We start from the raw sequence: 27,518 nt of genomic DNA, 5'->3' as shown, positions 1-27,518 counted from the left end.
GCTGTGTCACTTGGTTTCTGAACTTCACAGGGCTGCTACAACTGAATTGGCCTGTTGGCAAAGATGAGTGAGGACAGCAAACACCGAAAGGTTGATAATGAAAACAGGCAATTCAATGAAAAAATGTACAGAAGGCTCTTATTTTTCCACCTAATACCAATCCTAATCCCTCGGTAAAGGCAAATGCAAGGTTGCTCACGTCAGGCGGCAGCACGAGTCAAAACATACTACCTTCAGTGCAGCGTTACCACCTGGTAGAACTACAAGAAAAGAGTTGTCTTATTCTGCCACAACAATCATAATGCTTGTTCATTTTACCTGATAAATATAATCAGAGCTTGTTTATTGTTGTTAATTAAGCCACTGGCCCCCTGTCATTTAGCAAAAATTACCCCTGGGCAAAGCAAGTTGAGTATCCCTGATGTAATACCATGAGCCAAACCATATCACTGAAAAACATACAGTATCTCTTAAAGGCAGGGTCAGTCATTCTAGAGAAAGATAGTTGATTGTTGTTGTTGAGACCATAAACTAAAGTGTTCATACTGGACGACTTAGACATGAGACTCAACCATCGACTATCTTTCTCCAGAATGACCGCACCTTTAAATTCAAAGGGCAAAAATATATCAGTCTGCCCAAGACTGGCTGATGTAGCTACAGTATTTGATAAGACAGCAAATCCTATTTTGTCTATGATTAGAAAATTGCCCAGTTGTAAAACTCCACTCCGTATTTCTATTTGACAAATTAATACAATGAATTTTACTTCACACATTTTTGTTATACACATAAATACTTTTGTCCTGTTTTTTACTGACAAGTGGCAAAGAGAAAAACACCTGAGATGCTGTCTTTTTTGTAAATTTGGATGAAGAAAATAAACCCTAAAAAGCAAGGCATGCTGCTTAATGGAAATAAAACATCATGTTCAGATAATGGTTATGAGTGTAATGTGATTAGATTTGAGTAATAACATAAAAAAATGCAGCATGCAGTTCAATATGTTGGGCACTAAAATCAGTATAATACTATATAGTATAATACATTGGACACCTTTTTCTTCTTCAAGCACTACCAAGTACAGACATGGTTTTAGAATCAGAGGCACGTACAGTTTGATCCATAATAAGTGGTATGAAATATCGTTCCTTTTTTCCTGAAGGGAATAAATAAATAAATAAAAAAATGTCAATGTGACCTGTTCTCATACTGCACTGGAGGATAAAGGTCATACTGAGGTGAGGTGATTCAATGGTGACTTGGGGGCCTTTCAAAGTGCTTGGGGTGATAAAACCAGCTTAATTAGACAGTAAAACACAATGTTTGTGAAACAGATAAAGATAGAAACTGGAGAGTTAAGGTCATGATGCTATCACAATAGTAACGTTGTCAGCGGAGGACAGAGGTGATTTGTTTATGATGGTTGTTATTATGCGTTGTATTGTGGGAGGAGACTTAAAGTGTGGTGCATCAGGATGTCCAGGACTGCATGTTGCGCAGCATGGCCTCAAACCGCTCCATGTTTGGGGCGTGAGCATGGGCTAGGTGGTCCGTCAGGCGACTGTACAGACTGAAAGACTTCAACTCCAGCCAGATGAAACCAAAACGGTCCTGATCAAACAGCACAAAGAGCCCCGGGGTGCGCTCTGGACTTGTAAAGCCGTGCCCAGCGATCAGGCCTGTTCCATAGAAGCTGAAATGGAGGAACATCAATTAATCAATATTTGGATGGATATCAATATCAATGGGTTACAAACTCTAACCCTAACCCTAACAAACAGTACAGAAAATACAAATAACTGGTCATGGTTATATAGTATTTTACTTTAATAATTAATAATAACTGATGAATATTATTTTATAATTAATGCAGATGAATTGATTGTGATAGAAATAGGACTGTATCACACACACTGAATAATATATATTTTTTAAATTTGCAGTAATTTGTTATTGTTATTAATTCTTATTTATATGGTAAATTAAATATTCTAACATTCAACCCGCATTGACAGGCATTTATTAGAGACTGGTATGATTTCAGCCTGTTGGCCATGAACTTTCAACAACAATCCAACATAAGAAGAAAGAAACCAGCTCAAGAACAATAAGCACACTGTGTCTAATACCACTGTTACAGGGGCAAAGGCCGCTACAATCCACCTGTACAATGTGGAGTTTACACTGTATTCATTTTCCACGTCCTTTTTGCAGAGTTCTTACCTTTCCCTGCAGGTGCGAGGGTACACCTCATTGCGAGCCATAACCCCCAGGGGCAGAACGAAGGGCTTGGGTTCAGGGGGGCTGGTGGTGGTGGTCGTGCTGGGGCCAGGCTGACAGCTGTCTAAACAGACACCGTGGTCTGCCTCCATCCCTTCTTCTGCACTGGCACCACCACAGCCCGCCTCTGCTGCACTTCTGCCTGTGGCCGAAGTGCCCTTGGCCTGTTGTTCTGCTTCTCTCTGTACTTCCTCGTGTACCCCTAGTACCAGCCGGGACAGTTCCTCTATGTTTCGCTGTTGCTCCAAGTCGGGGAGGACCACAGGTCGGCTCAGGTCAACATCCAAAGTGAGTTGCCCTGCAGGAACATTGGGGTCTCCCTGCAGGAAGGAGTACAATTACAGTCCTCACAACTAGCAGAGGAATTTTGTCAGTCAATGTTACATCCGCGAGGTCAAAAATGGGAGAATGTTCCAATCAAAGGCACTTGGTTGTATAGGGGTGCCTGTTAAAAGCCCAAGTGATGATTACATCAGGATCTTTGGCTGAATAGTTTGTTGTTCACAAAATATCAAAGGATTCACAGGAAGTCTTTCTGTAGAAAATCAATGTGTCCATAGAATTGTTTGTGTGGAATTGGCAATGGTGGTACATGTAGATGCAGCAGCTGGTAGCTCCTTCAAACTTGCTACATTTTTGTCATATTTCGGCCTTTAAGCTAAAACATCATTGAATGGTGTCGAATTGGATTGGACTGGATTGGATTGGATCTCAAAGACAAAATTGTGCAGTCGACTGGATCAGGAGATTATGACAATGGTAACAGCTGCGTATGCAGATGCTGAGGCCTGTAGCTCCTTCAAACTCTCTCACTCTGTTTCGGTTTTAATGTGTTTTCAACTTTATTGCTGTCATTGGAAAAGGAAGCATAGGGCTTGGATTAAAGACCAGTGGACCTTGAGTTGATCTACTTAGCCAGATCAGCCAAAACAACCAACCGCAACAAGTGCTGTGATCGATCACCAGGAGGAGAGGGAGACAGTCGGAAAGCTGGCCCAACATGGACTTGTGGCTGCCCCCGGATATTGTGTATATGTAAATAAATACCCCTATATATTTTACTTTATGTTATTCTAACATAAATATAATTACCTGTTGTTCTATGTGTGTAGTATGAAAGGACTGCAAACTTTCAGTTTGCTGTACAACCTTGTGTTGTATAATGATGAATACATTTCTGTGATCCTTTGTCCTTCCATGATCCTTGAATTGTAATAAGCCTGCAATTACTTTATACTGCAGGGCGTATCATTCATTTCTGTTAGTTATTAAGGTCAGGTCATCATTATCCGAAGCTGACCAATACAGCCTCGGATAATGATTGATCACTAACTTACTGTGAGCTTGGTGGCTCGCGCAGACGTCTCGTGGAAACTGAGCATGACAATCTCCAAGCCGTGACTGCCATAGGTGCCTTTGAAAAGGCCCGGCTGCAGCAGGTCAGAGGGCATCACAGGAGGCAGGTAGATCCTCCGGTATGTCAAGCAGTTACTGTCAAAAGAAAGCAGACGAAAGCCACAGCTTTTTACCTGCGCCTCCAATCAGAACTACATGGACAGGCTATACATGAATTTGTAAGAGAACCATCTCTTACAAGCCCCTCTTTTCATCACTGGTTAACCTATAAAATCTACTGAGGCATTACATTCATTGAAACTGTTGATTTCAGCCACAAAGAAAGTCTGATGTAAGGAAGAGAGTCATACTCGTATTGACTAGTATAAATAAACTTCATCAGAATGAGCTCCTGCATGTGCTCGTGGAAGATTTCTTCAAGTGTCCGACCCCATTCTTCCTCCAACCACGTCCTGAACTCCTACACACGAGAACACACACACACACAAATTAGATAACAGTAACATAACAGTATAATGATAATTTTTTGACATTACCATTATAAGTAAGCAGGCTTTAAAGACAAAAAAGATAAGTGAATATTTATAACATGTTATCATCAGGTTTCACGTAGTAACAATTATCTGATTTGACCCACCTCCTGTCTGCCTCCTGGCATGCGGTGATAATCGGTCTGGTTACATTTGGTTGAAAATTCATCCTTCTTGACAGTCTAAAAGTAACACAATGACACATATTAAAGGATAAGCTACTTTTATAAGCTTCTAACCTCAAATTAAAGTATTCTTTGGTGCACTGAGAAGCTTTTGTGCCGTTTAAGCCCTGTACCTGAATGTCTCCTTTGTGGGGACCTTTGTGTCCGTACATACACTCTACAGTGGCCTTTTGGCTCTCCCACAAATGGATGCGGAAGAGTGGACGTCTTCTCATGGGATCTTCCACACGGGGGTCATGAGGTGGCAAATACATCCAGCCAATGATGAAAAGCCCGTCCACCTGAATGAAACACACTTTTAGTAATTCATCACCAATTGAAAGGATCATAAGATATTGTTAGGTTCCTTGCTGAAAATTGCTGTCATTGTTCCCTATTTTAATGGAAATGTCTTGATTGAGAAACACTGCTTACCACAACGTTGAGCAATCCGCCATAAGGCCCTATGTCAGGCTGCCATAAGCCCAAAATATGTCTGTACGGGTGAAGCACTGCAACACAAGAGCACAACATCACACCGTACTGATCAGTTTCTTCAATGTTACACCCACCTTTTACTATGGGCTACACTTTGCATGGTTAAAAACACACAAAAAGGAGATGTTAAAACCTACAGACTCAAACTTTTATTTAATGTCTGTGAGGATGGAGTCTATGAGATGTAAACCCAAAGGGAAGAAAGCGTAAACTGACCATTTTCCTGGCAGCCAGTTTGAACAACACACACAGCATACCAAAAATGATCCGGCCTCCCATTTCACACTTAATATGAAGGCAAACAGTGCTATGGTGAAGCATCAACACATTCACCGATCACACAGGATGCATAAACACTGCTGCAACTGTTTGCTTACAAATTAAATCAATAAGAGTCCCACTCACACAACCCCTCATGCTGCAGCCCTCCACTTTGAGGCCCATGTACATACAGTGTGTGTACACGTCTCTATAGTCCATGTGCTCGTAGTCCGGGAGGAGCTTCATAAAGCGCCCAGACTTCACCCGTGGGTTGACACCTGGACAGGCACAACACAGGCATGTGTAGAGCAGCCACCAGGACCTAAACAGGCTCAGTCCACTGCAGCCGTCTAGTGAATGCAGTAATGTGCCAAAATAATCTATTCAAAGAGCCAACAGGTGCCAACCACTTTGCCTGGCATGTTTTGTGGCAGCTGGAATTTCAAAATGCAAAATTAGCTCTATATATCTCTGCTGATACACAAAGGAGGAACAGATGGGAGAGACTACATTAAAAAAAAAAAGTTTTATCATCAACAGTCTACATGGATCAGACAAACCACATTTATATTAAAAAGGAAATTTGCTAGGACTGTTTCCCATCTGCTGCAAATCACAGTCTGAATTAGGGAGATCTATCTAGACACACATACACACACACAAGAAAATGTGAGGGTGCAAATATTGAATGACCCGATGGAGTACGACTGAACCAAATACTTCACTGGATCAATGCATGGGTGACATGAAAGCTGTTAATCCAGCCGTCAAAACTCACGTTTAACATAGAGGTCCCGGCTACACACTCCTCCCACTTCCATCTTCCTCAGATCGTCCCTCATGCCAAACTCTGCGGAGAGAAAACGCACAAGGGAAATAGGAGCAAGATTAACATAAAATTTGATTCGCTAAGACTACGTATGCAAAATATCTGTATCTTTATAAGTGGTAATGAAAATGGTTATGCAGTGAGTCGAATTTTTAAACACTGATTAGATATCTCCATATTTATCTAATTCATAATGCTAATCATGGTGTTACACACATTATTACTAAACAATGGAAAAAGTCAAATCTGACTAATGTTGTCACTGAGAGCAGCCGGACGGGACATTTGCAATGTCAAGAGCTACAGTCCACACTGTGACCAGATCACTTCTTTAGCACAGAGCCGGCCCGAGGCACAAGTGAACTGAACAGCTGTTCAGGGCCCAGCAGCCGACCCAAGAACCTAACAAAGGACATTTAAATGTCTCTTGGAGAGACTTTACTGTAACTGCTTTCTTCTATTTTGACACTTTTGAAAACAAGGGCTTTAAATAGCTTATAATGTTTAAATAAAGCACAAGAAGTTAAATTCTTTGAATTTTTGTTCTGCCCCATACATAAAAGAGGCCTCCTAACTTACTGTAAATGCCTGGGGTGTAGTGCTGGGCAGTATACAGGATGAATAGTTTAATAGTGGAAACAACTGCTGTAGCTCTGCACAGAGCACTATGGTCGGGGGCAAGCTGTGTATTGTGTATCGAGGGGTGTCCTGTGAATTGCATACCCTTATTACTAGCAGTTATAACTTTACAACACAACAATTAATAACCCACAACTATCTCTCTTCAACACCCTGGCACACAACAATTTGTTTCTTACTTGTGCAACAGAACATTTGAGAAATATCTCTTTTGAATATTTCAATACTTTTGAGTATTTTACAGTCAGTTTATCGTGTTTATACAACTGCTAAAAAGGAAGCAATGTTGAAGTTATTTACGTATCATTTTTAAAGTTCTGCTTTTATTGCATTGCAGTTTGCACAATAGTGTTTATTCTGTAACTGTTTCATGCTTTCCGATTCTTTTATATATTGTATCACCAAATCCCCAATATTCCCTGCTCATATTACTGCAACCAATGCTTATTTTTTTATTATCAATGAATCTACTGAGCATTCTTCCAATTCATAGATTTATAAGTTTATTTTATGTAGAAAATTACAATGACAAGTTCCCACTGAGCAAGTCACAAGTTATATCTTTAAGTTGCTTATTTTTGTTTGACATTCAGAAAGAGTTCAATTGAAAGTGATAGAGAAGCAGCATTTCTCTTAATACACCATTTCAAGTATGGTTATTTGTCTACTGTGAGATTTTGTGATACATTTATATTGTGACATATATCCCTTTAATATCTCTGAGTGTAGCTGGCTACTGTAGGATAATAATAATACTAATAATAATTATTATTATTATTGTTATTATTATTATCAGGCTGCTGCTTTATGGAAACACTTGATCTTTTTTGGGGTTATTTTATCCATTAACAACGTCTCGTTTAATTTACCAGAAACATACCACAATGTGTATCATGAAATAAAATTACACCTGCCATAAGAGAGGATTCATGAAAAAATGTATAAATAAATAAAATATTACATTTCCTACAGTTGTTCGAGCGGGACTACTTGTTTCAAAACATCAACAGTGAGCTGGGAGAATGAGACACGTATTAACTAACAACATGGGCTGTTGGTGGTGCTCAAAGTAATAGTCAAGTCCCACCCCCCCTAAAAAAGCTACATCCGGCCCTGAATCAAAAATCTTATCAGCCACACAGAATGGCTGACATGGGCCTAATAACAGTGAGAGGCCATCTTTTACAGCAGAAAATCTAAGGACGCAGTGAGGGGGGGGTTCAACTGTATTTTTTCCCTCACGGTTCCCGTACAGATCAATAGAAATGCTTTTAGTGGGCAGACATTGCAGAGGAACCACAGCTGTATGCACCGAGAGTGACACAAATAACCTGTCGACGGGAATGAATCTCATACAGACAGGGGTCCACACACACCTCATATTAATATGTGACTCCACTCCTTTATTTAGCAGCGTAACGTTACACGGTAAACATTACCGCCTAATGTCCAAGGGGAAACGGAGTGCTATATTTACCTTCCATGCACCGCCTCCTCCAGATGGTTTCGGTGTTGAGCATTTGTTTGAATTTCTTGCAGACGAGGGCGACATTTGGTAGAGCTGTTCCGGGGAGCAAGGAGAATATTTCCACTAAAAGCTCCGGCGGTAAATCCGCTAACGATTGCGGGTGTGGAGGTCCCGTGTGCTCCGTGCAGCCTCTTCTGACATGACCGGTGCCATATTCACAAGCGTCACTCGGCCCTGCAGTGGCGTCGCCGCTCTCCGGGCCTCTTCCTCCTCCGCCGCCTCCTCCTCCTCCTCCTCCTCCGACGCCGCCACTGCTGCAGCCCACCTCGGCTTGCTTCTGGCCCACGATCCGCTCCTCTTCTTCCTCGTCCATGTCGGAATCGCTACCCTGGCCCTGCTGGTTCTGCCGCTGTCGCCTCCTGCACCTCCGCGACTGACCCACTCCGCAGAGCCTGGCACAAACAGCCATCCGTAGTTCACCAAACAGGCAACATTACATCACTTCACAACACATCTATCAGCTGCAGTCTGAGCACTGCCTGGTCTCCTGTCCTCGCGAGCACGGGGACAAACATTATCCCCCGACGTCACGTTGCGTAAGAGCGTAAAGAGCGTAAAGAGCGTAAAGAGCGTAACAACTTCCCAGAGCCATTATTGGCGCTGCAGCTTCCTCCCTGCCTCCAGGAAATGTCTAACCCATTAAGATGCACCGTCTTAATTCAACTCTACTGTCAATAATTATATATTATATATATTATTGTCAATAATTCAACCCCATCTTTGAAGTAGTGTCTAAATGTAGCAATGCACTTACTTCTATCTCTATGTATGGTCGTATAGTGTATTATCAGAGATACTTTATTGATCCCAGGGGGGAATCTGTTTGTTTTGCAGTTGTTCTACTCACACAATGTTAAAGAATAGATATTATACTTATATTACAGTATCTAACACAATATATATATACATAGACTAGAAATGTATGTATAGGTATATAAATATAAGTTCAAATATAATAAGAGCCTATGTACCTTATAGTAATACAAATATATACATAATATATGCTAATGTGTACAAAGTAAATGTAAATGTATGACAGAAATTAAAAAGTAATGCGTTTGTGGTGTCGCAGAAGTTACAGAATGACTGAATGTACATACTTTTATTAGATTTAACTATTTTCTTTTCTGTTTTTATTTTACATGTGTATACCAATATATGCATTTCTTTTTTTACATTTCTAAATATATTGTTGTATATGTATTGTTGTTGTAGAGATAATGTAATATAATTATTATCCCCCCAGGGATCAATAAAGTATTTCTGATTCTGAATGTTATCTTTAGTAACAAATAAGAAATGTCGTTTATTTATTTTATTATTATATCACCTTCTGATGTAACTATGATCCTTTTTCTTTTTTCCTCCCTCTGCTTCAGTGGCGTTTCCAGAGGTGGCACTGAATATCTGATTGGCCACCCCATTATCCTTACCTCTCCCACTCCAAGGGTGCTAAATAACGCTCCAAAGTTAGGCTGAATTTTTGCAGACATGCCCACTTTATACTAACCCCACAGAAAAAGTCATTATAAAGAGAAACATTCTCAAAATATTGACTTAGTATTTTTAAAGTAAAAGCACATACATATTATATGTACATAAGTATACAAACAATACAAGTATTTACTCACCAAAACTGTACTTAAAGGTAAAACTCAATATGCAAAATTCCCCCTGTAAGATTGTTAGATTATTTTTAATGACTTATTATTATTGGTGTTTTCGCATGTTTGTTTGTCTACTGAAATACTGTTGTTGGGTAAATCTGTGAAAACATATTATTATACATATTTTACTGTACAATGGAGTATTATTGTATATAGGATGGGTCAAATACAGAGCACACATTGTGTTTCGTGTATGTAAAATGCTGTAAATGCTGTGAAATGACAATAAAAGACTATTTTTATTTGTGTTACTTCGACAGGGATATCTGATCATGTAATTGTGGGATACTTCGAGTCGGACATGGCAACCTCGACGCAAAAACAGGAAGTGTTCGCTGGCGGGAGAAGTTGAAAGGGTTACCAAAGATACTGAAGGCTTTGCCCCTTTCACGGAGTTAGCTCACTACATTACATTGAATGTCCAATATTTCATTTAGCTATTAGATACGCAGAGTTAAATCCTTAGTTTATTAGTTTATACGGTGATTTCTTGCTATCTACCAGCCACTTGTGTCCGGCTGCAGCTTCATGAGGGCTGAAATGGATAAAATAGTCACATTATCAGATGGAGAAAGTACCGCCGAGCTTCAGAAGTACCTGTCCTCCCTTAAAAACGACCAGGTAACGTTATTTTTTGTTACTTTAACCCACCGCTTGTTGTAAATCTCATAGACTAACGTTACACAAATGCCTCTATGATGTGCTCTCCAGCTCATCGCTGTGATTACCAATGGCGCACTGAAGGGCAAGAAGGTTGGGACCATGATTAAAGGCATATTTAAAGGTGAGTTCACAATGTCAGCTGCCATATGTCCAGTCAGAGTCATTACAAAAATGACCTACATTTGGTTTTAATGTGGTGTTTTCGTGTTAGGCTCTCCACCCTGTTCCACTGAGGGATCGAACCGCCGACTTCTTGTTTATCAACACTGCATCCCTCTGTGTGAGTCTGGGGATCTTCAGACTGAGGTGGCAGCTGATATCATTGGACTGCTGATGCTGGAGGTAAATGTGGTGCTTTTGATGAGTATCTACTTGTACAACACACCATCCCAAGTGGCTTATATTAATGAGAGTGGCCGGGGCTCGAAATAAAGTTTGTCCCTGCAAAAGTTAAATTACAGAGGTGTTTGGCCACAATCAGTTTTCCATATTCTTTTAGTTACTGGTTAAGTTATTGTATCTTGATTATTTCTCACAGTTTGATCCATAAATCCTGCAAACTGCAGTGGGAACCTGTTTCTGGTACACTCTATATATTATGCTAACAGTATATATACATATATAGTACATAATGCTAAAATATCTTGTAGAAATTATTACAAACATAATTATTAAAATTGCACTTTCTGATCTTGTGTCAACTTCATTTCCCTTTTTAAAAGAAACAACTAAATCCTGCACTGAGTTGCTGTCCCATCAGTTTGGGCATTATTTTGAATTGTAGACATGTATTTACAATTGTTTGTCCTTTTCTTTGTTCATCTGTCTAGTAGAGCACATCTGTCCACTCACCATTTTGCAATCTTAAATGTTATACACAGACTCATACCCTGTCCGGACCCTCTCTCGCACAACTGGCGTCTCTTTTTGTTGAAGCCATTAAGGTGGGAAAAATGGGCAGTGGGAAATCCCTGGAGCTATTTCCTACTGTGCTTACTGCCCTTTCAGCCTGTGAAGCCTTGTCTTATGGCAAAGGTAAGTGCAAATTACGATCATTGGTAACTCTCTTATTATATCAGACACAATGACATCTATCTTAGTTGTTTTATCTACAGTGTGCAGATGTTAAAAGATGTTATTTTATCATAACTTTAGGCGAACTCAGTGGTGAGGAATACAAGAAACAGCTGATCAACAGCCTCTGTTCAAGCAGGTGTGTTTGACACAAGCATATATGATAACAACGGCAGGTCTGCTCCCCTCATTGAGATTAAATATTTAAGCCTAAACCCTTAGATATGGATCCTTAACAGCATATTTATCTGTTGCTTTTTTTTCATGCAGATGGGACCCTCAGTGTGTTATCCACCTGACGACCATGTTCAGGTAACACCTTTTACTATTAGACCATCACATTCTCAGATACTATTCAGAGTACCTTGTCTTTTTCTTTTCTGTATTGCTTTCACAGTGTTTTATCTGTTACTATTTTTCTTCTTGTGCTTCCCTCATTTTAGGGATGTGCCCTTGTCACCAGAGGAGCTGCGGTTTGTGGTGGAGAAAGTACTGCGGATGTTCACCAAACTGGATCTGCAGGAGATCCCACCGCTTGTTTATCAGCTGCTGCTTTTGTCTGCAAAGGTGTGTTTGTGACAATATTTTGATTTTTAGCAGCAGGTAATCAAGTCTTCCTCTTTGTTTTAATGATCTAAATACCTGCCCTACACTGTGTTTGTTAGGGTTGTAAGAAACAGGTCCTGGATGGAATCATCAGTTATTTTAAAGAGCAAGATGTTTGCCAGGAGGAAGAACAAAAACATGGAGAGTGAGTGTCTCATACACCACAAGTGGCATAAACTGTATTCACTCTCAATCTTACTGCATTCACTGATTGTTTTTTTTTTTTTGCTGTTTTTTCCTCAGGAGCCTGGATCTGGAGGTTCAGTCAATTCCACAGGACCAGCTGAGGCATGTGGAGGGCACTGCTATCCTCCACATAGTCTTTGCTATACGACTTGACCATGAACTCGGCAGAGAATTCCTTAAAAGCTTTAAGGTAATTTATAACTACCTGTTATTAAGTTATTTTTGTTTACTTTTGTAATATAAAATGTACCATAAACCTTGAATTGCATTTCTGCAGATATCCTATGGAGACCTCTGCCCGTTCAGTGTTGCCCTGTTGCTCTCAGTGGCACGCATCCAGCGTTATGAGGAGCAGGTCAGAAACCTGTACTATTTTCCCTACACTTATTTGATCCTTATTTTATTATTTCTGCTCACCTATTTGTTCTCTGTTCTCGTTTGGGTAGGTGTTTGACCTTTTGAAGGTGGCGATCATCAAGAGCTTTAAAGATGAGCAGCTGCAGCAGGGATCAAAGTTCCTGCAGGACCTCCTGCCCGGACACTGCAGCGTGGCTCAGATGATACTGGACACAGTCAGGAACAGGTCAGAGCATCAAAACATTATAATATTCTGGCTAAAATAAACCTGTGAGATGTATAAAGTGAAGATGCACAACATTCTCATCTATCATGAACACAATGTTTGTAGTTAATCTTCTTCACATGAATTCTACTCTTCCACCTGTGCAGTGTGTTTGGTTGGGATCATGTGACCCAGGGGCTGGTGCAGCTGGGCTTCTTCCTTATGGATACATTTGGACCCAAAAATGGACCGTTTGGGAAGACCACAGAAGGGTCTGCTACCATAGCCCGGACCCCCACTCAGCAGGCGTGTAAGCTGGGAGGACAGGTCCTCCTGCAGGGCTTTAAGGTAACATTTTACATTTTTTTATTTGATAGATTTATCATAATGTAAATGACTAATTCAATGATGAAATGGTGTGTGTTTTTTCTGGGACAGGTCCACGAGCCTATCAGGGGAGAGATACTGGAGCAGGTGTTGAATCGACTGGTCACAAAGACAGCCTCACCTGTCAATCATTACTTAGGTAATGCAAACTTTAGATATTAGTCCCAGCTTTCAGATGTACACCAATGTGTAATCGGTCTAGTTAGAGACTACATTTTGATTTTGTTTTTCTTTTTTTGGGGTTTATTTTGGTTTCTTCAGACCTTTTCTCTGACATTGTGGTCTCTGCTCCCATGATCCTTCTGGAGTCATCCTCCAAGGTGACAGAGACATTTGACCACCTGTCATACCTGCCCTTGGCCACTGTTCAGGGTCTACTAAAAGCTGTCCAGGTACACACACACACACACACACACACACACACACACACACACACACACACACACATTGTAGAGGTTTTGGTTGTTTAATTGTTTTTCTCTGTTTCATCTCCAGCCCCTGCTCAAAGTCAGCATGTCCTTGAAAGATGCTTTGATTCTAGTTCTCCGCAAAGCCATGTTTTCCAGGTGTGTACTACTTTGCTCTTTATCAGGACAGATAATGAATCATGCTTTGGTTAACACAATTGGTAGCTCAAAAGTAATTAAAAACACAGTTCTCCCCCCTTTATGACTCTCTACTAGCCAACTGGATGGCAGGAAGTCTGCAGTAACTGGCTTCTTGTTGCTGCTGAAGAACTTCAAAGTGTTGGGCAGCTTGGCGTCGAGCCAGTGTAGCCAGGCAGTCTCCTCGAGCCAGGTACAGTTCCAGTTAGACTCTATGCAGTCTTTCCATAGATGCATGTGTAGCAGGGGTGCTGGACAACATCTGTAGATGTCGAAACATGTACAATCTTAAACATGGTCTCTCGTATAGTAACTTGTCTCCTTGAACCCCTGATTAGATCCAAGTGGACGTTCATTCTCGTTACAACTCTGCTGCCAATGAAGCGTTCTGTCTGGAGATTCTCAGCAGCCTGCGTCGCTGTCTCGGCCAGCAGGCTGATGTGCGCCTCATGCTCTATGAGGTTAGAGGTCTCTTTTCTACGCCATGTACATTAGTTGATTTTTACAATTACTAACCATGATCAGTAGTCTTGCTAAGTTTAGGAACAACTTCTTTTACTCCACCTTAAGCATCTTGTATACATATCTTTCAACTCCAGACACAATTCTAAAAGAAACCTTCAACATTGGTGGCGTAATTCTTTTGTGATTAACATTTAGAAAGCTGAAAAGTTGGTAAGACATGTTGTTATACTGAGAAAACAAATTCTTGACTATTTCAGGGTTTCTATGATGTTCTCCGTCGCAACTCTCAACTTGCAAGCTCCATCATGCAGACCCTTTCCTCACAGGTATGTGTGTTAAGCACAAAATGTGTTAGGTATAATGGTCTGCTTGTCATTTTGTCTATAAGATGGAGAGCCGTATACCATGTCTTTGTATCCCTAGATGAAGCGGTACTACGAGCCTGAGCAAGACCTCCTACCGCCGGTGAAACTGGAACCGTGCATCACAGCTCTCGGAGACCAAGTCTACCTCCAGGAGCCTCTGGTACTCTTTGTTTGCATTGTAGGATTTTTCTAAACTGTGTTTTTGTTTTGTTCATGTGTGCTTTAAATAGTGTTTGTTCCCTTTCAGGCACATCTGGTGAGCTGTACTGTACATTGCCTGCTGTGGCTGCAGAATATGCGCCGATCCTCCAACCCCAACATGGGCGACAGCGATGACGATGAGGAGGAGGAGGAGGAGGAAGGATACCAGTCTGAACTACAGACAATCCTAGAGAGTATGACAAGACGCATGATCAAGAGTGAACTGGAGGACTTTGAACTGGTATGAATTCAATACAGGAACTCAGTCTTAAACTGACCTAACTGAGTCGGTGTTTCAGTGGTGGAAGTAGTAAGCTGCAGTCTGGTTGAAGAAAATATGGGAATCCTCATGAGATGTGCATGCAAGAAGCAAACAATCATATATTCATAAGAATTAATTCATGAATATTAAGTAATTCATCTTGAATTGTATATCACTGTATTGCCAGTGTCAATGCTTGCTCCTACCCTTGCCAGTTACTAATGTTGTGGCACTGGAAGCATCATCTTAAGCCATATATATATATATATGTATATACTGTCTGTGTGTTCATCAGGACAAGTCAGCTGAGTTTTCTATGGGATCCAGTGTTGGGGTGAAGAATAATATCTATGCTGTGCTGGTGATGGGAGTGTATGAGGTCCTAATGGAGTACAACTTCATCACAGCCAACTACAGGTAACAACCACCTCTCTTTGTATGATCAGGACGTCATGTTGCACAGATGTTGTTAAAGTGGTGATTTGTTTTATTTGCGTACTTGACTCTTGTGTGGCAGTAAAAGCTGCTTCGAGGATCTCATGGAGCTGTTCAACCGCTATCATAAGCTGTCTGAGATCCTGAAGGAGAAATCCGGAAAGGGTCGAGTGCCCTCAAACAAAACCCCCCGCAGTTTACTCTCCTTGGGCTTCATTTCAACGCTCCTCTCTGTGCTCTTCAGGTAAAGGCTTTCAGTGGCTATGTTTACATGGATAACTGTTACACTTACTGGTTGTATCTGAATATAAAGATCACATTTTATGAAGTTAGATCATAATACACAATATATTACATATCATACATACATATCAAATACATGTATTTTTTTTTTCTCTTTTAGAGACAGTACTCAGAGCAGACAGGAGGCTCTGTCAGTGCTTCGCTCAAGTGGAGAATTTGTGCGTTACGCAGTAAATGTGGCTGTACAGAAGATCCAGCAGCTGGAGGAAACTGGACACACAGACGGCCCAGATGGACATAACACAGACAGAACCTTCCGCTTCCTCTGTGACATGACAAGGTTGGAGTTCCTTGGCCTAAATAACAGCATTTAGTTAGGGTTGCTGGTTTCGTTTCCTGTGACTAATGAGAGATCTGTCTTTGTGTAATTGTCATCCCAGTGTGCTGATGTGGCGTTACACCAACATCCCCAGTGTCGTGGAGGACGCGGGAAAGAAGGAGAAGCGCTCCAGCCTGTCCCACCTGTGTCTGGAAGGTCTGCTCAGGATATTCACAGCCTGCCAGCAGCGCTATCCAGATAAGATGGCTCAGCTCCTCTCCACCATGGGTAACACATGCGTACTTCTCAAACTGCAAAAGTTTTTAGTTTTTTACACCTGAACGGTACACAGGAATTCATCACATTTTGTGTTTGTCACAGATATCTTGGACGATGATGCCGAGCCAGATGATGGCGATGTTACAGAGATGAACTTCTTTTACATCCGACAGTTTCAGGTGCATCTATACAGAATGTATTTGGATTTGGTTGTTCTCTACTTATTGTAAAGGATAAAACATAGGCTAAAACATAATTTCACAAAAATCTGTACCAGGAACCTTTTAATATATCAGATACAAATCTACTTGACTTTTTCAGACAGCTGTGTTTTTAAACTGTTCCACCCCAATACGCGCGTCTATATTAAAAGCCAATTTTCTTTTGACCGTCAACAGAGAGCGCTGTTCACACAGTTAAGTGGCGGTGATGAAGAATTTAATAGCAAAGAGGCTCAGCTGCTGGTCAGCATCTTGAGTGTGCTCTCACGCCAGTTAAAGCCCTCCTCCCAACAGGTGGGTGTTCTCTTAAGTGCACTTTGGTAGACAAATTCTGTAGCAATTGTTCCACTAACACATCTACATCTGCAGTTTGATCAGATGATCACGTGGACTGTGAAAATCTGCAAGGAGACCAGTTTTGGTGAGTGGAACTTTACTTAACCTTTGTGTCTATGCTAGGTATATAGTAAGGTGTGTTCTGAGGTCTGTGTGTTTCTCTCTTTTAGAGGATTCGGCCTTCTCCAAGGGTCTTCTCACTCTTCTCTTCAACTTGCATGTTCTCTATAAGAGTCCTGTAAGCCTGTTGCTAGAACTCTGCCAAGACATCCACAGCCAGCTGGGAGATATCGATCAGGTACACACACAATTATACTTCACCCTGTTCCGAGCATTACACCTTAAAAACAATTGCAAGGTAGTAGGTGGTAGCAGTTGATACAAGAACTTTATAGAGAGTTTATTATGGCATTTGGGACACACAGCTATTTACAGTTTGTGTTATTGTATATCTCATTTTTTGTTTTTTGACATTACAAAATTATGAACCTGCATTGAAAACTCTTTTGTCCATAGTTGAAATCCAACTTTTGATCATTGTCTCATGTCATCCCAAATTCTCGCTGTATTAAAGATTAGTTGCTACTGACCATGTTAGAACATTTATTTATCCAATTACAATGCCAGCTGATCAACACATGACTGATTTATTCCAACAGTAATCATTTGGCCTTCCTTTCTAAGTACTAATTATGCCACTTGTTTTTTTAATCTTCGTTTTCTTTCTGTATGATCAGGACGTGGACGTAGAAAAACAGTCCCACTTTGCCACTGTCAACACGAAGACCTCGACCACAGCAGCAGTGAGTGTTGGTTGTTAGTTTTTTTTATAGTTGGTTTTTCAACTGGAAGCTTCTGATTTGCTGTGACACCCCATTTTGCGCAGTGTGCTCACCATCTTCGTCATCATTTTTAATCTCTTGCCACAGCTGCTGGTCCTGTCTCAGGTTGACAGAGTGCTTGATGAAGTGGACTGGCTGATTGCCAGAAAGAAAAGCCAGACAGTCGCTGACAAATCGGGCTCCGGTAAGAACCATTTTCATACCGATGCCCCATTGGATTAATGGTAACAGTTGAGAGGGGACAAGGGAGGAGATGCATCTCTGTCAGGGGACGGTACTAAAACTTCTGTGATGTTATGTTCCTGTAAGGTGAGGCCACCCAGACTGCAGGCCAGCAGGATCCAATTGAAAAAGCTGTGACACTGCAGCTTGGGACTCTTTTGACAGCATTAAATGAGCTGGTCCAGACGGCCCTGCTGCCTGGCACTTGTACCATAACACTGCTCAGAGAGCTGACTCGCACATACAGCATCCTCACTACTCTGGTCAAATATGTGCGTATTTGTCCACTCTATGATCGCAGTATGAAGGCAGAGTTTGTGAAGTTGATCTCGTGTGATGATTTCTTTTCAATGTGTCACTTTTAGTACATCCAGGTGTGTTCCAGCCAGCACGGGGCACTGCCAGCACGCTTTGAGAAGCTGGTGAGTCTAATGTATTGTTTCTATGTTTGTATCTTCTAGTACTTATGAGGTCAACGCTAATCTAGTGTTTTCTGTGCAGGTCAAACTGTCCGGCTCCCACCTAACACCACAGTGCTACTCTTTCATCACATATGCACAGGTACAACCTCCAACACTCCAGTTTTATAAACTAGTCCCTGCCAACACTTTTCAGTGTTTTCAAACAAATTATAATCTCCAATTATGACTGTGCTGTTTGAGCTTTTCTGCTTCAGGAGGGAGTGTTTTGAAAATGTTTGTGTTTTCTCTATTAGAGTGGAGAATTCAGCGTTGGAGGTGCAGATGACAAGAAGAAAAAGAAAAGGAATGAAGTGAACACTGCTGCCTCTGTAAGGACATTTATCTCCTAATTATGTAATTGATTTGTAACAAGAATTTCCATTTTCTGTTTATCTTCAATAAAAATGTATAGGTACACTGTACAACTAAAAACTTGCTGGAACGGTTTTGAAAGAATCCATCTGTTCATCAAGATTTTTCTTCTTGGTAGACAAAACTTCTGCGTGAAACAAAGGCCATCCCTAACTTAATCTTCAGCATCGAGCAGTATGAGAAATACCTCATCACTCTCTCAAAGAAATCAAAGGTATGTGTGCACTGGATGGCTCGAGTTAGTGGACAAAATGTGATTCTCTAAATACATAAAGAGCAGAACTCTGTCAGTGCTGTTGGGCCGGTCACATACAGTGCTTCACCAACATCTGTGTTTGTCCAGGTAAATCTGATGCAGTACATGAAGTTGAGCACCTCAAGAGATTTCCGCATCAACACTGCTACTCTGGACGCAGCCCTGCAGGAGCACGATGAAACTCAGGAGGTAAGTGCAATCTCATACTGTAAATGGCATCTCCAAAAGTCCTCACTGTCTTTCCTGTCTTCACAGTGCAGTTTTTATCTTTCTCCCTCTTTACTTGATTACGTGACTCAAAGCTGTTATAGTTTTTTTTACTGTGCAGATTGAGCTAACTGCTGAAAGGTTTTCCCATGTGTGACGTTTTGAATTTTCTGCATTGAAGTGTTTTAATTCCCTTGAACAGTCTCTAATTCAGTAGACTTCTGCTGGGTGAGATCTCAGTGGTTGTTTCTTCTTCCTTTCAGGCCACAGACTCGCAGAAAGCAGAGGAAACCCAAGAACCCAAACAGAAGAAGAGGAAGCAGTGAATGAAGACTTCCTCACTGATCTGAACTTGACAAGCTGCCAAATGGCCTCTTGACAGTTGTCATCTTGGCCCACAAAGTGCTATTTTCCTTTGTTCAGAGAGCCTTTAGTGATGTCGAGGATTTGGTAGATGTCCAAGGCCTCGCCTGTGGAAAGTTTGCACACATTGTTTAATAATCTGGTTGTGTTCATATAGTTCACATATTCAAAAGAAATATTCATCAGGATGACTTTATGATGAATAAGCTGCTCTGTTGTTCAAATTAACACCACTGTTCTTATTTTAAATACGTTTAGTTAAACATATAGTAGTACTTAAGATGACCCTGCTTTATCAGTCCTTGGCTACACTAAAGAGGTGGATCAATGGTTTCCAGTACACATAAATGCATCCTGAAGAGATTTACCTAAAAACCTAGCTTTGTCAGGTGTTGTTTTCGTTTCAAATAAATATTTTTTTCTTACTGCTTATTTACACTAGTTTTTTTAAACTGTATCTTGCATTTAATTTTATAAAACCTGGCTAAAAAAAATGTAAATAGTTTGTGCACACACATTTGTAATCACTCTCTCAAATTAATAACTATATTGTATAATCTTAGTACTCCTTTTTCCTCTTTTCTGGCCAGGCCATACAAGAATGTGTAATGCAGTGTAATGTGCAAATAAACTGAAATATCTATGTCAATGTAAAATGGCTTCTTGTCATGTATTTTAGGTACCCCCACAGTAATAATTTGTCCACATGAATTTCTTTTTAAGTAATTCATGTACTTTGATACCTGTAGGGCTTTGAAGATCCTTAATTTCCCTCCTGTTATTTTATGCACTTCATTTACATACACAACGTATGTGCAACACATATATTGTGCCCTGTACTAAAGGAAAAAAACTAGTGATGGCGTGCAGAGCTTACCAGGTGGTAGGCCATATCTTCGTTCCAGACCTGTGGGGTTGGAGGGGGTCACGCAGTCCATGTTGACCTCCTTCCGCAGACACTGGTCAATGTCAACTGAACTGAAGAAAGCTACTGACTGGGGAAGGTCCTGCATGCCCAATGCATAAGAGAACATACTCCTGCAGGAGACAGAAGCACGCAATCAGAAAAGCGCTCAGGTTTATGGCCTGTTGTATTGTGGGTATTTTGACGGGGGAAGAATAAATACTAAGCTGTGAGCACACCTCGTAAGCAGGTTTGTGATCTGAAGTGCCAGCGATGCTCGGTAACGGTCTTTGCTGCAGACGAGGTACCGCACCTCGTCGTGGATGCTGATGCAGAAACGGCCGTCGATGTCATGCTCCTCACAGAGCCACTTCATGGCAACCAAAATCAGATGTAGGTAGTCCACTGCAGAGCTCTGGACCACCCAGTTCACTCTGCTCGTGATAAACTAACAAAAGAAAAGACGGCAGCATTTTGTGGTTGAGCCATTTCTTCATCAGATTTCAGGACTACCCTACACTAATGAAACCTTACCTCATCCTTGACTGCCTTGGGCTCCAGTGCTCTGCTAATCCTGCAGCCTAGAACAGGAGTAGCTGTCTCGGCTGAATGAGCAATGCTCTCCAGCTTGTTGAACATGTCCGACTCTGTACCTCCAGCCCACAGACGTTTGTCGACTATGCTCCACCTCTTCCGCTTAGTGCTGAGGGGTATAAGGAGAGACAGAAGGAAAGGAAGGAACAGTGCAACTCAGAGGATGTAGGAGAATATCTTGTTTTACTAAAAAGCTTGTGATAAGTGGTTGTGGATGTTTGTGTGATGTTTCTCCCTCACCTCTGTGAAACCAGTCTAGAGATCCTCCGCAGCTCCTTCAGGGTGACACTTCCATCCTCCGCCGTCTCCACCTCTACATTCAGTTCACTGAGCAGCCACTTGCCTTCCTCTGTCAGATGGTATCTGACAAAACAAACATGAAGCACAGTAGCTCTCAGCTTTGTAAACTTTGCACAAACAACTAAAATCTTGACTTTAACACACAACTATTGAACTTGTTGAGTGTACCTGCGTATGCCCTTTGTTAAGGCGTACATCTGCTTGGCCTTATTAGAAGCTTCAGTCTGACTGAGGCGGTGGTTGAACTGCATTAGCAGTCTCTCAGCAAAGGGTTGTCCAGCACCATAAATGCGTCCATAGTTGAACACCTTGGCGTGCTCTCGGCTGATGCCCACAGTGTCAGCAGTGCGGCTGTGCAGGTCAGTGCCCTGACTCTTCTTTCCCTGAAGAGTCATCCAGCCAAACGCTGTACAACCTAAACCCAGCAGCAACACGAGATGAACACAGTTGCCATCAGATGCTGTTTGTTCAAACCATGACTGATAAAGTATTGCCTTCTATAACTTTATTACATAGTGTTGCTAATACCATACACAGGACTGTACAAGATTTCCAAAGGGACAAATCTCACCGTGCATGCCAGCAAAGTGAGCATCTCCGAGTACAGCAGCGATCCACAACTCTTGAGAGTCTACGTCTGCTCCCACAAGGTGATATCCAGGTGGTACCTGCACCATTGCCTTCAGCTCACTGCCTACCCGGTCCCGCTGTGCATACCAAAAAAACAGTCCATACGAATAAGATTTCTTTATAGGCAAATGCAATTGAGTCCAAACTGGCAGCTGAGTCAATACTCTCAGACTTGCTATGTGCAGTTTGTCAGCTCAGACTCTTACCCGGGCATTACTAGCAGTCAGCCACGTTGGCTCCACAGCCCTACGTGTTACCGTTCCAGCTGTGACGACCTGAGGTATTATGGCCCCATACTGACCCTCATCATTGAATGCTTTGTGTCTTTGGGAGACAGAAAGGTTGTTATATACAATAATGACGTCTGCCCGTTCCATGTTTGATCAATAAATACAGGATAGTTATTGATATAGCAGACGAACCTGATGACAATATGAGGAAGTTCTCCCTTTCGCAGCCACAGCACCATCTGAGAGCTATGAGGAGCCATAGTACAAATCACATATTCATTATCTTTATGACTGATGAGCTCATCCAAAAAGATGAATAACTTTATGGTGGAAACTGACGGATACCTTATACGCTTATGGGCATTCCTCCAGAAGGACATCATTTTGTTGATCTCCAGCGCTCTTGTAGCGTTGGTTCCACCCCGTCCTGCCCTGAGAGTACCATCCTCCATCTTAGCCAGGAAGTCTTTTGAAAAGGGACTGCCAACATTGTTGTGATTACCATCCTGAAACACATACATTCAGTGAGACGATGAAAGAAACTCACTGTAGTGACAATGTGCCAATGCTCGTTATTCAGGACACTACAGTTAAACAGTGAAACTTCACCTTATGGGGCAATTTGAAAAACCAGCATCCTGGGATATCTACATCATTGTAGGGGCCGTTTCCATGGTAATAATAGCACTGCGCCTCTTCTGGGATGTAATGTGGATCGTTGGACTGTTGTTGATACACAATGCAAATTATGTCACACAGCTAATCACAGTAACAAATGTTCAAGTTCAGCACAGTGAAAGAAGAACCACAACACACAGCACGTTAGACCTGATAGTGCCAAAAGGAAAGGAAGAAATGTATATATGATACAGATATGAAATAAAAAAAAAACAACCTTTTCACTTACCACTTTTTTCTTCACGCCATTTTTTATCATTCTGACTCCATTTTCCTCTGTCAGACTTTCAAAGGAACCCAACTCTTCCACCTTGAAATGAGGTTGAGAAACACACCTCTGTCATAATACATATTCTATTTCTATACACACATGCACACATTACCACATTAGCTACGTTAATTCATTGTGGCCCGATCTAGTTAGTTTTAAGACACGTCTCTTGAATATGATTCTAAACAACACATTTATGGTGTAAATTACATTACGAGTGGATGTACCTTTGTCCACACTGTGCTGTCTGTCCACAAGAGGTCTTCTGAAAGGTCGCTGTCCAGATATTCAGGCTTTTCTTTGCTGTTCTGCTCACAATACTCTTTGTAAACTCTCTCAATAGCTCTGTGGGACAAAACGATGTCTTAGTTAATGCACCCGCATCCTATGCTGCGAAACTCTAAGCGCAGTGTATTAAATACCTGTGTGGGCACACAGGCCCTGTGTTTTCCTCCTGAGGTACCAGGTTATCCCTACGTCCAGGTACCAAGTAGCCCCACCCGTGTTTCTCTGTATAATGCAGGGGGAAACCATCCCATGTCAGACCCATCAGCTTAGGAGTCACTCTCATCTGTAGACTGATGAGGCTGGCTCCAGGTGACCAGCTGTCCTCCGCAGCCATCTTCTCACAGAGCTTACGATACCACCTGAAAGAAACAGTAAGCAGGGAGAAGGACTTACCTACGCTGTCAGTGGCAAATGGAAGTGGCAACTGAAAGATACTAAATGTTGGATGACTCTGTGGTGCTTGGGAGTGGTCTTACCCTGGATGTCCAGGAAGATGTTGCCTTCTTTTAGGAAGCCGATCCACTGTTTCTTTCAGCTTCTCCAGAGCCAGCCTGCTGGGACAAGGGCTTGCCATCTCCTCCTCAGAGGGTGGTCCTGGGTCTAGCATCACAACAACTCAACTCAATCATCTCTTCTGGTATTTTAAACACCATTTTGCACTGTTCTAATAGATCAACTAATAACAGCTGAGCTAATACCTTGCTCGTAGTCTGGAATAGGAGTAGCAACTTCAGTTTCAGCTGCTTTTTTGGAATTCTTCTGTTTGCTGGTTGGTACTTTCTTCAGCTTGAACTCCTGCACATCCCACTCAAAATCCCAAAGCCAGGGGTCTTCTTTGTATCTTAAAACAAACATAAAACCTATAAAATGTGGATGTTTTTATACAAAGTATCTATCCCTTGGAGTTATGGAAGTTGAGATTATGCATAAATCTATATTCTTTTTTACCTTATCACACACTTTAAATTTAAATAATGTTCCACAGCCAGAAACATGGTGATGAACAGGGGCTCTTCTCACCTGTCGTCCTGCAGCAGCTGGCAGGCATCGTCAGCAAGAGTCATCAGAGACTTCTTCATCTCTCTCTGGAGCTCTTCGTAAATGTCCTGAGAGTCTTCCAGGTAACGCCCCCAGTTTTTATTGACAGGAAGGTAGCTCACGCCCATCTCCAGCATGCCAGCAAACGTCACTGGATGAGGACACCTTTTGAAAGATAAAACACACGGTGTGGTTTTTGCAGAATGGTGAACAAAGCAACAGCATATTCTTGACAAAACAAATCAATACTTACAAGAATTATAAGGGGGGGAAAAATGTGTGGGTTTGGGATTTACTGACCTCTCCAAGAAAAGGGGTAGCTGTTCTGTGAAGACTTGATGTGTGGCCTGAACATCCATAGCGCAGTACTGCATTAACTCCTGTAGAGGTCAGCAAAGCACAAATTATTAGTCTGTACTTCATGATGAATGAAAGTCATTTGGCCTATCATTACTGACAATCTGAGTGAGGATTTATCGTGAATCTCTGACCTGGAAGTTGTTCCTGACGTCCATCATACTGCCCTTCACAAAGATATCTCTAGATTCTTTCTTCAGTGGTGGCCCTCCCACATACAGAGCATGGACATCAGCCAGGTTATTAATGCTGCTAATATTCACCCAGTCCCAGGAGCCAATCTGTGCACAAAAGATCATTCTGTTGGACAAAAGCAGAGCAACTGACCCTAACCAAAAGATCATGACACTTTCAACATAGGAAAAGATGCAACATCACCAGTAATACTGCATGCTGTAGCTGAAATACGTATGGTGGATAAATTACACAAACCATGGGGCCCTCTTTTTTCTGTCCAGTTTTCTTCATGTGTTCTTTGACCTCCTGTAGACCCCTCCTTTTCCCCGTCTTACTGGCCATCCACAGTGTCCGCTGGAACCCAGTCAACCCAGAAATGGCCATGTGAAGGCTCATAGTGTCCATGAAGCGTACCTTAGAACCCTTTAGGAAAGAAAAAACATGTTTTTGTACTTTGCTGTACATAATCTTGTATGTCATACAGAGGCAGTAACAGAATACTGAACACATACAACAAGGATCATAAAATCATACATTAAAGATCCAAAAAAAACTGTGTGGGAGTTGATTAAGAGCCAAATACAAAACACACCACCGTCTGAATACTGACCTTCAGTAAGTATTGCTCCTTAATGTAAGAGCGATCAAAACTGACATTATGACCCACAATGAGACTCTTCTTCCACTGGCCGCCTGGCGGGCGGGTAGAGTTGATACTGGTCTCCAGTGGGATGAGGTCAGCTAGGGTCAGCTGGTTTGACCAGGTGTAGCGCTCTTCAATCAGACGCTTACTGCACCAGGAGTACCTATCAGGAATATATACATTAGGAAAATTTAAATCTAACTGTTGCCCATTTACATCCACATCCCAAAATCATCATCTTCAATGATTCCAATAAACAACTTAATGCCAGTCTGTGCATTTCTCCCCTTTACACAAACTTTACAATTCTTCCTTGTTCCTCACCAGTTAGTGGGAGACACAGCAACAGCCAGTGTGGGACACTGTCCCTCCGTCATGCACACCTCCACATCAAACACCAGCACAGACTCATCCGGGAAATCAACCTTCTGACTCTCCCCATCGGGGCCATAGCGTGTCCAGCCAATACTCCAGCTCCATTCCTGTGGCATGGGAGGAAGCTCAGCCATATGCAGCTTGGAAGCAGCCTCAAGGTAAGGTAGACTCTGATTCTGGGCCAAGATACGAAAGTGCTCATCAATATTTTTGCCATACATCTTGGGAAGCTTCAGCTCCACATCGGGCAACAGTGAAGTTTCTTTCCCCCACAGCTGGTGTTTCTGCAGGTGCTTGATGCTGCGCTCCACATCGTCCTCTCTGTACTCTGGTTCCACCCCTCGAAAGATCTGCTTGTGGAGATTCCTTGACAGCATCTGAATGTTCAGGGGGTTCAGGCGGGTGTCTGTGGGGTCCTCGCCCTGAAGGGACTGAGGCTTGGTGGAGTACAGGGAGCGCAGACACGTCCATTGCAGAGAGATGAGACTCCTCTGCAGAGGATAGCGCAACACATGCAGCATCACCTCATGAGGACTTCACACTAGAGCTGGAAGACATTGACACAACATCACTCATATGATATAAGTGGCACAAACTGGAGCTAGATACAGGTATATCTATGAAAGTTACTTGCTAGAGTCCAGATACAGATCAGGAATGTTTCATTTTATGGTGTAAATCTTCTTAGAGTTAATTAAATGATTTCTAAAGGATTTTCGGAGGGTATTTCTTGGCGAGTAAAAGGAAAGATTGGCTAACTGTACCTACTTACATTAACTTAAGTACTGACACACATTATTGAGTCAAAAAACACTTCAATATGTCACTCAAACAAGGTTTAAAGACTGATCACCCAACTTTAACACGCTAGTGACACGTTAACTGAAAATACAAATAGTCAACGTATTTAATTTAATTAATAGACCACCAACTTGTTAACCTAACTGTAACATGTACTAACATCTGACCCGTGCTCAGCCTTAAAGGAAATGTTGCTAATTTATAAGCAACCAAACTAACTAGCAGTTAGCTGTCGCTGGATTTAACAGTTAAACGCTTTAAAGTAAAAAAAAAACAACAAAAGCACCTCACCGGATCTGTATTAAAACGTTAAAGCAGTCAACGAAGCTAAAACAGTAAATGTGCTTCTTAGCATGCCGACCTTGTTGTACGACCAAAGCAGCGAGACGAAGCATTGGCGACCCCAAGCGGCCCGGATGACTGAGCTGTTTTTAGCACTACGAACAAAATGGGTTGGATGAACAACACGGTGGAGACGCTGCAGTTTTGTACAACGTGGATTATTCACGATTTAACTGGCATAAAAACAACCCAAATATTCAGCT

The 27,518-nt window shown here is 41.8% G+C and overlaps 3 protein-coding genes across 5 annotated transcripts in view; 1 reads left to right on the top strand and 2 right to left on the bottom strand.

The window, feature by feature from the left end:
- fbxo31 (F-box protein 31) overlaps positions 1-8,606 on the bottom strand; it is a 9,607-nt gene extending 1,001 nt beyond the window's left edge. The window contains exons 1-10 of one of the 2 annotated variants that reach the window (XM_051383398.1): positions 8,038-8,606; positions 5,871-5,942; positions 5,284-5,370; positions 4,769-4,845; positions 4,468-4,635; positions 4,277-4,351; positions 3,990-4,099; positions 3,621-3,774; positions 2,227-2,603; positions 1-1,696 (exon numbers count right to left, since the gene is read on the bottom strand). The exon at positions 1-1,696 is cut by the window's left edge and continues 1,001 nt beyond it. In XM_051383398.1, coding sequence (XP_051239358.1) covers positions 1,474-1,696; positions 2,227-2,603; positions 3,621-3,774; positions 3,990-4,099; positions 4,277-4,351; positions 4,468-4,635; positions 4,769-4,845; positions 5,284-5,370; positions 5,871-5,942; positions 8,038-8,497 — 1,803 coding nt within the window. In that variant the 5' untranslated portion in view covers positions 8,498-8,606 and the 3' untranslated portion in view covers positions 1-1,473. The remainder of the gene's footprint in view (positions 1,697-2,226; positions 2,604-3,620; positions 3,775-3,989; positions 4,100-4,276; positions 4,352-4,467; positions 4,636-4,768; positions 4,846-5,283; positions 5,371-5,870; positions 5,943-8,037) is intronic. The other variant, XM_051383399.1, reaches the window with a different exon arrangement.
- A 1,452-nt stretch (positions 8,607-10,058) lies between these two features.
- fanci (FA complementation group I) lies at positions 10,059-20,343 on the top strand. 2 transcript variants are annotated; one of them, XM_051383395.1, is made up of 37 exons: positions 10,060-10,376; positions 10,467-10,539; positions 10,630-10,760; positions 11,300-11,453; positions 11,574-11,631; positions 11,763-11,804; positions 11,936-12,059; positions 12,158-12,243; positions 12,342-12,474; positions 12,562-12,639; positions 12,731-12,867; positions 13,014-13,194; positions 13,285-13,372; positions 13,495-13,625; positions 13,729-13,799; positions 13,917-14,031; positions 14,177-14,299; positions 14,561-14,629; positions 14,727-14,828; positions 14,916-15,110; positions 15,427-15,548; positions 15,649-15,810; positions 15,970-16,149; positions 16,250-16,416; positions 16,510-16,586; positions 16,806-16,922; positions 16,998-17,049; positions 17,135-17,262; positions 17,702-17,767; positions 17,894-17,990; positions 18,116-18,300; positions 18,394-18,450; positions 18,530-18,589; positions 18,744-18,818; positions 18,980-19,075; positions 19,205-19,306; positions 19,588-20,343. In XM_051383395.1, exons 1-37 carry the CDS (start codon positions 10,284-10,286, stop codon positions 19,648-19,650), a joined length of 3,990 nt encoding a protein of 1,329 aa, XP_051239355.1. In that variant the 5' UTR covers positions 10,060-10,283; the 3' UTR covers positions 19,651-20,343. The 2 variants fall into 2 exon arrangements, with proteins under 2 accessions (XP_051239354.1, XP_051239355.1); XM_051383394.1 differs by having other exon boundaries at positions 10,059-10,376; positions 19,205-20,343.
- Positions 17,334-27,475, bottom strand: polg (polymerase (DNA directed), gamma). The gene is made up of 23 exons (XM_051383396.1): positions 27,265-27,475; positions 26,122-26,719; positions 25,765-25,960; positions 25,410-25,577; positions 25,112-25,258; positions 24,921-25,000; positions 24,603-24,785; positions 24,281-24,423; positions 24,059-24,182; positions 23,717-23,941; positions 23,522-23,639; positions 23,253-23,333; positions 22,955-23,068; positions 22,691-22,851; positions 22,538-22,591; positions 22,322-22,439; positions 22,057-22,192; positions 21,654-21,900; positions 21,426-21,548; positions 21,126-21,294; positions 20,831-21,039; positions 20,565-20,725; positions 17,334-19,794 (listed from the first exon to the last, which is right to left on the bottom strand). Exons 2-23 carry the CDS (start codon positions 26,691-26,693, stop codon positions 19,730-19,732), a joined length of 3,594 nt encoding a protein of 1,197 aa, XP_051239356.1. The 5' UTR covers positions 26,694-26,719; positions 27,265-27,475; the 3' UTR covers positions 17,334-19,729.
- Positions 27,476-27,518: the final 43 nt, after the last annotated feature.

The sequence above is a fragment of the Dicentrarchus labrax genome, unplaced genomic scaffold, assembly GCF_905237075.1.
Source record: "Dicentrarchus labrax unplaced genomic scaffold, dlabrax2021, whole genome shotgun sequence".
Classification (NCBI taxonomy): Eukaryota; Metazoa; Chordata; class Actinopteri; family Moronidae; genus Dicentrarchus; species Dicentrarchus labrax.
This window is presented reverse-complemented; position numbering and strand designations above follow the sequence as displayed.

Bases quoted from the DNA above. Each gene is read 5' to 3' on its own strand.
- fanci (XM_051383394.1), top strand. From the start codon at position 10,284: ATGAGGGCTGAAATGGATAAAATAGTCACATTATCAGATGGAGAAAGT. The intron at 10,540-10,629 runs GTGAGTTCACAA...TTTTCGTGTTAG, and splicing joins GATTAAAGGCATATTTAAAG to GCTCTCCACCCTGTTCCACT. The intron at 15,111-15,426 runs GTATGAATTCAA...TGTGTTCATCAG, and splicing joins AACTGGAGGACTTTGAACTG to GACAAGTCAGCTGAGTTTTC.
- polg (XM_051383396.1), bottom strand. From the start codon at position 26,693: ATGCTGCATGTGTTGCGCTATCCTCTGCAGAGGAGTCTCATCTCTCTG. The intron at 24,786-24,920 runs GTCAGTAAATCC...ATCTTTCAAAAG, and splicing joins CTACCCCTTTTCTTGGAGAG to GTGTCCTCATCCAGTGACGT. The intron at 22,440-22,537 runs GTTCGTCTGCTA...TGTCTCCCAAAG, and splicing joins CTTCCTCATATTGTCATCAG to ACACAAAGCATTCAATGATG.